General features: G+C 35.2%; 1 protein-coding gene across 3 annotated transcripts in view; it reads left to right on the plus strand.

Moving 5' to 3' along the window:
• Positions 1–13,617, plus strand: part of Mycbp2 (MYC binding protein 2) — a 231,748-nt gene that overhangs the window by 164,972 nt on the left and 53,159 nt on the right. For 2 of the 3 annotated variants that reach the window (XM_032918388.1, XM_032918386.1), the window contains 5 exons: positions 1,544–1,684; positions 6,384–6,458; positions 8,881–9,105; positions 9,938–10,070; positions 11,181–11,303. In XM_032918388.1, coding sequence (XP_032774279.1) covers positions 1,544–1,684; positions 6,384–6,458; positions 8,881–9,105; positions 9,938–10,070; positions 11,181–11,303 — 697 coding nt within the window. The remainder of the gene's footprint in view (positions 1–1,543; positions 1,685–6,383; positions 6,459–8,880; positions 9,106–9,937; positions 10,071–11,180; positions 11,304–13,617) is intronic. The other variant, XM_032918389.1, reaches the window with a different exon arrangement.

The raw sequence follows: 13,617 nt of genomic DNA on the forward strand, positions 1-13,617 counted from the left end.
GATTCCTGGGACTTGGGCAAAGGGCTGTAGATGGCCCATTTCAGACCGGGAAGTCTCTTCTCTGTATCCTGAATGTCAATGTTCTTGGTGACCAATTGACAGTAAGACCCTGTTGCTGAATAGATCACACATGTGTCTCACAGAACACAGAGATATCAAAGCTGGTGCTCGCCTGGAAGCATCATCACTAGTGGCTACCTCTCATAATGTTGGTAAGTACTATGCACACTACCAGAGGAGAAAATCTTAATTATCATGTTCTGCAAGAAGAAGAAGGAGAAGGAGGAGGAGAAGAGGAAGAGGAAGAAGCAGCAGCAGCAGCAGAGGAAGAAGCAGCAGCAGCAGCAGAAGAAGAAGCAGCAGCAGCAGCAGCAACAGCTACTGAGATTGGATAGATGTGCTTGTATCTATAGGTCAGTTAGGCATCAGTTGAATTCTATGTCCATTTAGAATGGTAATAGTAGTATGATCTATCTGGTCACAGGTTCCTGGTCTACACAATCGTGCTACAGCTGGGTAATTCCTTTTCTCCTCTGGTAGTGTGCATAGTACTTACCAACATTATGAGAGGTAGCCACTAGTGATGATGCTTCCAGGCGAGCACCAGCTTTGATATCTGTGTTCTGTGAGACACATGTGTGATCTATTCAGCAACAGGGTCTTACTGTCAATTCGTCAACATCGACAGTAGCCTGATAATGTTTGAAGGTATTTGGGTCACTTGTCAATAACTCCAAAAGAAATAGCCCATTCTTGACTCAAGCTTCATAGGATTACTAGGAATAGTGCATTACCTAAAATTGTACTCATGATTTATGACAATAGTAACCTATAATATAATTTAGATAAACATAATTATCTATACAAATCTATTAGAAAGAGATATCACTTAGAAAGATGTGACAGGTGGCTGGAGAATTTTCCCTGCATTATTGATAGTTGAATGCCAATTACCATCTATGTTTCAAGGCATATGTTTCAAACAGTCTGGGAAATCTTTGGAAAAATATTTGTAGGATATTTCCATTGAGGTTTACATATTTATTTTATTCTCCGTTTTCAGTTAAAACTGGGAAAAGTGCACTTTGAGCATGATAAAACTAGTTGAACATAGTAGTCAGAACCTGTAGAACTATAACATTCTAAAGATAGAAAAATTTTAAATGAATTTTAGAATTGTTTTGAAATGTACTTCTTGGACTGCTTCAACTTTGTAAAGTCCAAGGAATATTTTTCTGCTGTACAACCAAGTAGCCTGGTAAAAGACATGTTCCTTTGAGAAACTGTTAATTTTGCTGTTAGATTGTTTATCTTAAGTGTGATTTCCCTTTTATTTTTCATGAGAGATTTACTTTCACAATGCCCCCATGAAAAGGGTCATGTTGCTTTGATATTCTTTGCCTCAAGTTCTCAATTTATCTTCTAAAACAGATCCAGAATCTCTACTTCCACCCCTCCCTACCGTAGCGCTTTGCTCTCTGTCAGTCTCATTAGCTGGCAGATGCTTGCAGAAGGCAAGCCTGTTTGCTTTCTTCTCCCCTAGATCCACAATGATGATGGCGTGTGGTTGAGACTGAACGAGGAGACAATAAGGAAGTATGTTCCTAACATGAATGGCTACACCGAGGCCTGGTGCCTCTCTTTCAATCAGCATCTCGGCAAGAGCCTTCTGGTCCCTGTTGACGTAAGTGAGAGATGGATTCTAAAGCATCGTAGCTGCACTGTCTCTTCATTATAGACCTTTCTTTAATTAAGGCTTCTCAGTTCTGAGGTAATAAGTACCTTTATCACCTTGACTTCAAAAGTGCTTGAATGCTTAAGGGCTTCGGTGTAATGAGAATAGAATTTGGCAGGAGTGAGGCTCCTAATGCTTATTTTGATCTGTCAGTAGCAGTAAGTAATAAATTAAAACCAAACCTACCGAATTCCTTTCAAAGAAGTAAGACATTAAAATGGTTAGTTTTTTCTTATTCACATTGCTATATAAAATGAATTTCACCCAATATTTAAGAAACTAGAATTACTATGCGTTTAGGAACAGGTGTAAATGTTCGTTATGTTGACAGTTTGGAGTTATCTTTATGTTATGTCTGCCTCTGGATCCTTTGTTTTGATTGATGGCACTGTTGTGTTGATAGAAGATGTGCATTTTAGACTTGTATCTCGAAATAGTAACTCTTCGACTGAAAGAATTATTAGAATTCCTTGATATTGCAGTAGAATGGTTAAGTCATTGTTTACTAGAATGTGGTCATGAAAGTATTACTTTAATATATAACTTTCTTTTTCACTAAGTGCTCCTAAGACATTACTATTAAGTAGCATTGGTATGAAATACTTGGAAATTGATATCTACTGTCAGGATGGTCAAAAGCAGATAGGTGAATTAGGTTCCCTCTTCTCTTTTTAAAGTTGCACATTGTAAGAGTGGAAAGGGCTTAATTCTTTCTCTCATTACAACTATCATTGAATTTTGTTTCCTTTATTTACCTCCAACCTCGCGTGTGTGTGTGTGTGTGTGAGAGAGAGAGAGAGAGAGAGAGAGAGAGAGAGAGATTGATTGATTGATTGATTTCACACGTAAGCTCCTGAGTGGTGAGGACTACTTTAAGGATCGTCACTCACGTTTGCTGTTTGTGCAGTGTTAAATGCTGTAATTTGCTCATAGTCTTTCAGTATCGCTTGATGTCTAATCTGAGTGCTTTTGTCTGGTGTAATCATTCTGCTTAAAGTAGTCTCTTACATATATGTGTGCTTCTTACCTTGTGTGTGTTGTGTCATTCTTATTGTGACACTGTCTTGGTCAAAGTATTGTTCTCATTGTAACAAGATTTTAAGTGTTAATGGAACTCGAGCTAGAGCCCCACTTGTGTGATACCAAAGTGTATGTTTTTATGTTAATACACCTTGGTATAATGAAGAGATAAGTGTAAGTATAGTTACAAGATGATAAATAGTTGCATAATTCATTAAGTTGCTTTGTGATAAGCTGTTTAACAGCTTAACTTAGGAGATAACATCTAATGCAGATAGGAGGAAATTAAAGTAGTGTAATTCAAAGTAATAGAACTATTATTCACATCATTACTATCTGGGATAAACTGCCAATTTAAGTAAGTATGAATATTTGTAATGCTAGTGATTAAATGTAAATGATTATGATAACAGATTTGGAAGGTAAATAAGTCAATTAAAAATTTTTAAATGAAGATTTAAGAGGGATTAGTTCAGGCAGTAAAATCTTTCCTTGTGGGAAGGCCTGAATTCAATCTCTAGCACTCACATAAAATTCAGAGCAAACTAGAGCAAAATGTAGGAAAAGAGAGATGCATATGACATTAAAGAGCTATCACATGACATATGAGGCTGCTGGAACTCATGCCTTTAACCCCAGTTCTCAGGAGTCAGAGGCAGGCAGCTCTCGGGAATTCAAGGCCAGCTTAGGCTACCGAGCAGGTTCCAGGACAGCAGGGCCACACAGAGAAACCCACCTCAAAAATAAAACAAAACAAAACCACAAAACAGTTTAGATGAGTTTATGTTGATGATTGGAGATTTTCAAGACTTAAAACTTATATACCCAATTCTTCATGTACTTTGCCAAAAAAAATGGCAAATATACATAGTAAGGAATATTGAATAGAAAAGAGATTTTATACCAAGGAAAGCTCATGGGTGTGTTCTGAATTCTTTTAGACGCAATGAGGGTGTCTGAACATAGTCATGCACTTACATAGATCACTTTCTATCTGGTCTAGTTGTTGTTCACCTAAACAAAGTATGCTGCTATTCAAAAATTAGGAGGACTAAAGACTCAGAGTAGATTTAAGGAAAGATTTGCTGACTTGTGAGTCCCTCACAGTGTCCCCGATTGATACTTTGCAAATATTTCTTGCATGTTATAGACCTTCTCTTGAAATGCTTAATAACATCTGACAGTACAGGATTGATGTCCTTCAGATTTCCTTTTTTGGTCTGTGAGTGGGTAGCATGTTTTTAATATTAATAATAGTAAGTCATTAGTTAATTCTGTAGAAATAAATATGCTGTCCTTAAATTATTATAATCTGCTACATTTTATTCTTTAAATATTAATCTTTGTTATGAGAATATGATCAAGAAGCAGTAAAAGGATACTGTAGTATATGTACAATATTGATTTTCTTATATTTTTTTCTGCTTTAAAATTAGCAGCCCTTAGTGCTGTGCTTTTCTAGTAGAGTGATTTTTTTTTTCACAAGCATTGAGGATGTTTTCACTGTAGTAATTAGTTTATGTAGCGTCTTCTGTGCCTTGAGAAACATCATAGACTTGAACTTTATTGCTTGTTAATTTAGCTACATTTCTCATATCCATTAACATTCTAATTCTTTAGAAAAATTATTTTAAAAATAGGATTGAGGAAAGAAGCAATTTAAATTATTGTGTATGCATCTCTGTGCTGTGCCCTCTTAACCGTTGAAGTTATATAGTCTGAAAACTTAGTTTGTCTTTTTTAATAATCAGAAATTGGGACTTTAGATAAATTACTATTTTGATAAATATTTATATGATTAGATGAAATATTCCTAAACCTTCAAAATAGAACTAATTTCTATTTGGTAAATGTCTTAATATTTGATAAGTAATTTAAATTTACAGTACACTTTTATAGTCTGGGAGTTTTTTTGCAACTATAGGAACTAAAGCAAAACGTATAAAATTAGAATTTATATATAATTAGAATAAACAAAATTTTTTTCACTGGCAATCTGTTGCCTTGGTATTAACTAAAAGTTTTAATATCATTGTACATGTTACTGACCCAGCAAACAATTTTGCACAGAAATTAAACAGAGAGATAAGTGTAAAGAACCATCATATTCATTCTCTAATACTGAATTGATTTGCATTGTTTTTAACAGTTGCTTTTCATATTAAAGTAATATATAATAAACGTGAAAAATACTTTTTCAGTGTTGATATTTTATGTCCAAATGTCTGCATCACTGTTCCGAGGGAGCAGCCACTGACACAGTGACCATTGCATATACCCCGGACAGCCGGTGTGTATGTCATTTTACCTAAATAGAGAGGACCTGTCGCCATGCATTCCAAAATTAAGGGAATAATGGCTTTGGTTTCCATCTTTTTTTAAAAATTTATTTGCAGACACATTACTAGAAACTCATTTTTACATGTTTTATGTTATATAATTACTATTTATAAATGTGTATATGTGTGTCTATATATATTTCTGTATCCACCCACACATACTTTAAGGAAATAAAGAGATAAAAAGAAGCAAATATCTTTTTATTGTCTAAAATAATATGTGATCAAGAATTTTAATATTTCTTTCATGTTAAAGTCTTCAGTGATATATACTTCAATTAACATTTGAGTGCCTCTTTTGAGTACCCTGTTAACACAGTCTTTATATAAGCAGTGCATTTGCAAGGTTGCTGCGTATTGAATATATTCGAGTAGGTAAAGTGAGGTATAGGTTGCTCATGCAATGTATCTGTACAAAACACATATTACATAAATTGTTAGTAGAATGTGAAGAATAGGACTGTGTTATCATGAAATAAATTGTTCTTTAACAAAATATTTTGGAATTCAGTATGGAAATCCTGAATGATTATGATTTCCTAAACTTTCAGATGAACCAGTTATTATCTTTTGATAAAAGATTGTTTGTGTTTCTTTATGCTTTTCTTGAATTTTTTATAAGTAGTTTTTGGAAACATTTCCTAAGATCCTTCTTTGTACTTTTTTCTTTTTCTTTTTCCATTTATATAGGGAGGAGATAATTTAATGATTTGTTTTTCACTTGGGTTTAGTGTGTTTAATTTTGCTATTAGAAGTGATGGTTTACATACATGCCATCATGTGTAAGAGTTGATATTAGAAGTGATGGTTTATATACATGCCATCATGTGTAAGAGTTGATATTAGAAGTGATGGTTTACATACATGCCATCATGTGTAAGAGTTGCACTTTCTATGTAGTGTCCATTGTTGACATCTCTATAAACCAGCAGATTGTTCTCTGTCATTAAACAGATCTGACTTGTACTAGAACAAGTAATGTTCTCATTTAAGGGACTCAAGGTTTCCTTCTTACACTGACTCGGAAGCCTTACCAGCAACGTCTGCTCTGCTCCTGATGTTAATAAATGGCATGACACACTACATCCACGGAGAGCTTTTGACCAAACCTTGTTTTTCAGAACTTTGGTGTGTGGTTTACTCAGGTGGCTTCAGTTTCACTTTAGCGAAATCATATTTCCTGTTGGTGCTGGAGCTCAGAAAATGTTAACTGTGAAAGCATCTTCTGCAGATGACACTCTGTTCCCTTTCCTTGTTGATATTTTTCTTTCTTAAACTTTGTCGCTCAGAATATCTTTAATGCTAGCCAAGGAGTCAGGGATTTGGACGTATTGTCATGGACTTCCAAAGCTTTTTTCCCCCAGGTGAGTTAACTGTAAGGAACAATAAACATTTTAGAGGTGTCTCAGCATGTAACAGGATTTACATTCTCTTTGAGGGGTTTAGAGTTAGTAAACTGCAAGTTCACCAGGGGGAAAGTCTGCACCAAGTGCTGCAGTTGAGCTCCCTGCTCCCCTGTCACTTTCCTCCTGTGTGGTGGCTTTGATAAGGAGCACTCCCTTGCTCGCTGGGCTTCCCCGCTGCAGGGCTTCTCCAACAGTTTGCTCCAAGTTACCAGGTTCAGAGTGACCTTACCTAGTAATGCTGGTGTGCTCTTAAAACTCTTCTACTTAGCCCCAGCCTGTTTTGAATTGTCCTTTTGAATACTTTATTTTAGATAAGGGGTTGGGAATTGAATGAAAAATAAACAAATAAATATAAATTTATATTATATGATTGAAATTCATCAATTTTATAGTTTTGTGTCCAGTCTCACATTTCTGTATTGAAAAAAAAATGTACATTCTAAGATTACTTAAAAATAACAGGTACAGTTATGGTTTTATGTCCATCTATTTTCATATGGTTTAATACAGAAGAACTTTTTATCTTTTAGAAAAAATGCATTGTTGTGTAGTTATTTTATGTAATCATTAGGATTAAATAAACTGTTAGCTGTCTTAGTAAGGCTTTCCCATGACTTACTCCCCTTTGTTACCCTTAAAATCACAATCACTGTGAAGTCTGATTAGTGACACAAGAAGGTAGATCATTGAGTAACACTCGGGTTTTGCATTTTGCTGTTATTTTTATTGTCAACACGAAACTTTAGAAAGCACAAAAGTTTCCTCCTCTGACATAATATATTTACTGAAGTTTACCATTGAGAAGTAGGAATTTTTAAATGTTTATTCAAAAATCTTGTAATTATACTAGCACTATTCAAAGTTTGTTCTTTTTTTTTTTTTTTTTTTTTTTTCCGGAGCTGGGGACCGAACCCAGGGCCTTGCGCTTGTGAGCAAGCGCCTACCACTGAGCTAAATCCCCAACCCCCAAAGTTTGTTCTATTTTACTTTATTTTTAATGTTTTCTTTACACTTATAGGAGTGTATATACAGATTTTTACAAATATATATATACATGATCATATAAATGCCTAATTTAAGTTTAGTTTACTTACAAATCTAGTATTCTTTTAAGTCACTAATGTTCTCATTTCCAATAAGTTATCAACATGTAAATAATAGTGATACATGTAGTATAAGTATAATAAATGTAAATAAATTATTGCCGTATTTATTTCAGAAAAAATGTGTGGTGCTTCCTTACCACAACTGAGTTACAAAGTATCTGTGAGGAGCCTAGATCATAGGTGCATACCTATAACCCTCCCACTGGGGAGCTGAGTAAGGAAGATTGTTAGCTACTAGCCAGTCAGCACTACAGGGCAAGACTTAGTCTCAAAACCACAACTAAAAAGCTAAAAATTTTCATTACATTACTGAGTTACACACAATTTCTTGAATCTACATATATTTTGCACCAATATTCATCCTCGATAGCCTATTGTCTACTTGAATATATATATATATGTATATATACATATATATGTATCTGCTAATATAAAGCTACTTATAAAAATAAAAATCGGCTATAAAGTTTACCATGTGTAGTGCTAGTATTGTCATTATTCACATAACTTTATTCTTATTTTTTCCTAATTTATGTGTGCCTCATTATGGTTATTTTCTAACTCTATGTAAATAGAATTCATAGAGTCCATAATACTACATTTAAAGGTGTTTTGTTTTTCTTCAGAAGTACAGTTGTGAATCAGTCCTTGCCTGAGCTCAGTCGTCCACACCACTCAGAGAACAGTAGTAAGGGCCTAGGAAAACCCATGCATGCACATGGCTCTGTCACCCCATTTGTGCATCGGAAAGTTCATCACAGCATTGACATTCAACAGGAAACACAGAGCAGCGTCTTTTCATTTAGAAACAATACTTTTTAATATAGAAATTGAAGTTTATTTCTTTATATCTTTAATGCCATTCTCTCCTCTCTACTAAAAATATGCCCGTTTTTCTGCCACTAGCATTGATGTGTCACAGAAAAGTACTGGCCTAGCAAACCCAGAAAGATATTCATTTGTACTGTAGTTTGCTAAAATGTTATAAGCATTATTTCACATACTGTAGTACTGTATTTCTCAAATTTGGAGGTACAAAAGACAAAAATTCAATTAATTCCCTGTTCCTGTTGGGTTTTTTCTCCTCAAATTTATTTTAAATATCAATGTTTAAAATTGAATGGTTCCTTTAGTAGTATTAGTATAAGCTATTAATTTAATTATATATTCTTAATTGGGAATCTTGTAGACTTGCTCCAAAATCTCCTAATAAGATTATGAAAGTGGCAATAGTCTATACTTTATTTATTTTCTTTTTCTATTCAATTTTTCAGGAACCTAAAACTACTACTGATGACTTTTTCAAAGACGTGAACACCTGCTGCCCACAGGAAGCAGCAGTGCGAGAACGAGACCACCCGTTCTTGAGAGGTGGGCCAGGCATGTACAAGGTAGTGAAGACGGGGCCTTCAGGCCACAACATCAGAAGCTGCCCTAACCTTAGAGGTATCCCAATTGGAATGTTAGTTCTGGGAAACAAAGTCAAAGCAGTGGGAGAGGTATGGATTCTTGTAGCTTCATGACTTTTCTGATACCCATTTCTATTGTAACGTAATCAAGCATCACTTTCTTCCAGAATACCATTCCATCTCGGGTTCTTCAAGGTTCATGCTATTGACCTTTACTTGTTTTGGAAACACTAACATAATTTTCTGTGCTTTAAAAAAATTATTCTCATAATTATCTTGTGAAAACAGTATTTGCATTGTTTATATTAACATTTAAGTTGTACTGTATATATAAATGCTCCGCATTTGGTTATATCTTTTCATTATTTCTAACTGTGCTCTGGGTTGTCAGCACTTCACACATTTTCTGTGAGATGTCACCTTCAAAAGTTTTCATTTCTTTGTTCCCATTCACAGGTCTCACTGAAGTCCTGAGCAAATAAAATTATTCTTTAGACCACTGTGGCATTTGCCTCCGCAGATAAGCTTGAAGATGTAGTGTGTCATGCTATTTCTCAGGATCAGGGTCATTTCAGATCACACTGTAGGCACCAGTAACCTAGGAACACTGCCTATGCTTCCGTACGACATTTTAGGTCTAAAAGATAAGCCTTGGGTTTGGGACATATTTGAAATTATGCAGAGATGACCTTTGTGCTTTAAAAATATTATTTTAATTAAAGGCTTAAATAAACAGTATTTCACAGACATTGTAAATTCTGTCTTACCTCAGGCTGTGGTCTTAATTTCAGAAACTAATTGCATAGTAGGAATGTGTTGGAATCATTTCACTGTCCAGAAACACTTAAGCTTTTTATTGGTTTTAAACCTGGATGCCCTGAAAGAGCTAAGCCAATCACTCATGCTCTTTGTCATGTACCAGGTGACCAGTGCTGAAGGCACGTGGGTGCAGCTGGATAAGAACAGCATGGTAGAATTCTGTGAGAGCGATGAAGGAGAGGCGTGGTCCTTAGCTAGAGACAGAGGCGGAAACCAGTACCTCCGGCATGAAGATGGCAAGTTGGCTTAAATTCGTGATTTGTTCTCATTAAACTTTTAGTATACATACATTTTATGTTTTTTGAGTTATCTTTTCCTAAAAGAGGTTCTTGAATGTTTATATTTTACATAAAAGAAAATCTAAAAGGCTAAGCGTCTTACAGCTAACAAAATTGGCTTGTAAAATACTTGAGTACTAAATGAACGTCCATAAAGGAGAAAATTACAAGAATACTGAGAACATAGTTGTGTGTCTTTGTTTAAAAATAAGAACAACTTGCTTTTGTATTACTAACATTACTTTGTATGCCTCACTCTTCTCTGCAAGCCTGGGTCTGAAGTTTTACTCCTACCATGAGCTGGAAGTTGAGTTTTCAAACCAATTTCAGTACTGTGTGAGGAAATCTCACTTAGCTGGATTTTCTCTCAAGAAAGGCGTGTTGGATAATGCATGGCGTCTTTGTGTGCATTGGTGGTGGAGTTAGCTCTCTGCTTCACTGTCAACATTGACATCATTTCTGTCTTGACCCTTTCGTTTTTGCTGATGGTGACAAAACTTATTTCTCAGTATCTTTAAACAAGATGCTGATCTGTTGTGCACAGGCACAGGCCTTCATCTTTACACCAGTTTATACCAGTTTATACCAGTTTGTAAACTGTCTGGAGCTTACTGCTAGCTCCTCACAGGCTATATAAACACAAGCTAGTTTAAAACATCATACTCAGAGTATCAAGACAGAATTTTCAACAATATATATGTATGTGTATATGTATATGTCATAATGTCTTTATTCCTAATTTAGTGTTCAATTTATTTTCAAAATGCCCTTGTGTAAATTATTTACAATAAGATTTACTTATCTAGAAATATACTCAGGAGTGAGAGGGGGCCACTTTTTTAAAAGCATATATCCAGATTTTGAGTTTTCTCGATTAACAAAAGCAGTAATTTACAATCTGCCTGGACCTGTTAAGCTGGTCTGAGTGAGAGCCAGACTTAGCTCAGATCTTCCTGAGGGTTACTCTGAATCAAACCATTACAAACTCTTTCTTAGGATTTTCTCTGATATGTGAATAGGGAGCATCATGGACAAAATTTAACTTTATAGCTGTGACTTTTATTGTAGAACAAGTTCTTCTGGATCAGAATTCTCAAACTCCTCCTCCAAGCCCGTTCTCAGTACAAGCTTTCAGTAAAGGGGCAAGTTGCAGTGCCCAAGGATTTGACTATGGCCTGGGGAATAACAAAGGTAGGCCTGTGATGTGAGCCTCTTCTTTCTGAGACTTGAGGGGAGTTTGGTTACTTTTAACTCAGGTTTCCTTCCCATGTATTGTCGTTAGAATGTGTTCACACTAAACTAAGACTCAAAGTGCTTAACAGCTGTTCTTTTTCACAGTATTGTATCATATCAATTTCTGCCTAAGTTTTCTTACTCATATTGTTTCTATTTGAAAGGCACTCATTCGGAACGGGTATTCTAAAGACCTGAATCACTACATCTAGTAAAACCTTTGTTAACGTGACCTGTTGTTAGGGAAGTATGCAAATGAGCAGCAAACAGTCGATTACAATTTATGCCGAGGACCGTTGTGTATGGGCTTTATAAGTTATATGGGGTTTTAAATCTCAGTTAGAGTACTGTTATATGAAATATTCCATTTGAACATAGTATGAATAATGAACTAGAGAGTTGTAAAACTGAATCTACTGAAGTATTTTAAAGTAAAATGTGTACAGCTGTTTATGTATTAAAGAACAGGTCAACATCATGGAGAGTCTAAAGAATTCTTCTGGGATAATTTGCTCCTGAAATTTGTTCAAAATTGCCTTTATGGGTAAATTCAGATACATTCTTTCTAATGTACCTACTAACCTTAATTTCTTGGAAAATTTGCAATATTGTGAGAAGGCAGAAAACCACTGAGGAATGGCGCAGGAGGGTTGGCAAGGAAGTAGATTGACTTCTAAAGTTTATTTAAGCCAGCTCTAATGTCCTAGTCCAGTAAGTTCAGCACCAGAGGAAGACAGAAGGCCAGCCTAGGCTACATAGTTGACCTGAGGACTGACTAGGTTACATATAGATCAAGATCCTATCTCCAAAGCAAACAAACACCAGTTTTTAAAATTGTATTTATCTGACTTACAGCTGTTTTAAAAATTAATAGTGAAAAACAAAATTGCATTGATGTATATGATAAGGTCACATTTGTGATTAGCGTCATTGGTGCCCACAGGCTTTCCTCCCGGTCTTGGCTGAGTCACTTTCCCAGGCTTGTACACCTTTCTCTTACTCTGATTTCTGTTAATTTACAGAGAAGGTGCTGGCTGTGTTCTCTTAGTGCTCTGTTTTCTCTATTATTGTCAACTCGTGAATGAGAACTTCACTGTTTACTAACTGCCACTGATCCTAAGGAATAATGTGTCCAAATCCATGTTTATTCCAACATGTGCTTTCCCTGTGTGCCCATTGCTGTCACCCTACTGACTACTCTCATGATAAGTCAGTCTTTAAAATGGAATTCAATCAAGCAATGTAAAAATTAAATCCCTTTTTAAAAAATATGAGTTACAGTAAACATTTATTGAGTGGAAATAAAAAGTACTTTCAAAGTGCTTTTGTAAATATTGTTTTAAAATAACATGTATTTAGGAACACACACACACACACACACACACACACACACACACACACACACACCCCTATTGAGAAAATATTACAAAGGTTGAATTTGATGAAATGTGTCTACTATTTAGCTTAATAACTATTTTCTCTTGACTTCTTTACTGCACAAGATTAAGAAATTTCTTGGAAAAATATTTTGATTTAAAGAAAAATTCTTATTAAACTAAAATATTTTCTGGAATCGAAAGTGTCTTTTAAAAAGAAGAACTGAGTCCATATGGAATTTAAGTGTACAGCGCCACACAAATCTGCAGCACTTGGCAGCTCAGCTGAGGGTTTACTTAAGTTGGTAAATATAACCGAAGTGCACTGTCAGTTTCTTCGTGGGCCTGACTGAAGGTTTCCCTCCTTCAGTAGCATGGAAAGTACTTGAAATGCATAAGTTTTCCTAAATGCAGTTTGTCATCTAACTGCATTAGTCTGTCCGTAAGCCAGTCTGTTACTATCCTTCATATCTAATTAGAAGGAAAATGCCTTTCAAAGTAGGTAGCTCATTCATTTTTTTGTATTATAGGAGTTACAAAATTTAACAAAAGAATTCCTGCCTCTGTAAAAAATAGTTTTCCTTATAACTGTGATGTAATTGTATTGCTGAGTTGAAAATATACTTTCTTTCCACTGAATATACATTTTAAGAAAATGAAGTTAGGAAGTGCATATTTTCTGCATGAAATATTCTGCAGATGAGGGAGGCTGGCATTAGTTCTTACTGAGCACCATGGGTAAACACCTTTACCATACCTAAGGTCTTCATCCCTCTCTGTCTCGTTCTTTCTCTCAACACAGTGTTAATAGACTTATATATGTTCCTCACAGACGCCTTATTCTGCCGTAAACAATAGGGAGAGTTATGTATGACTTCAGCTAGAATTGCTTCTGT

The sequence above is a fragment of the Rattus rattus genome, chromosome 12 (assembly GCF_011064425.1).
Source record: "Rattus rattus isolate New Zealand chromosome 12, Rrattus_CSIRO_v1, whole genome shotgun sequence".
NCBI classification, from domain to species: Eukaryota; Metazoa; Chordata; class Mammalia; order Rodentia; family Muridae; genus Rattus; species Rattus rattus.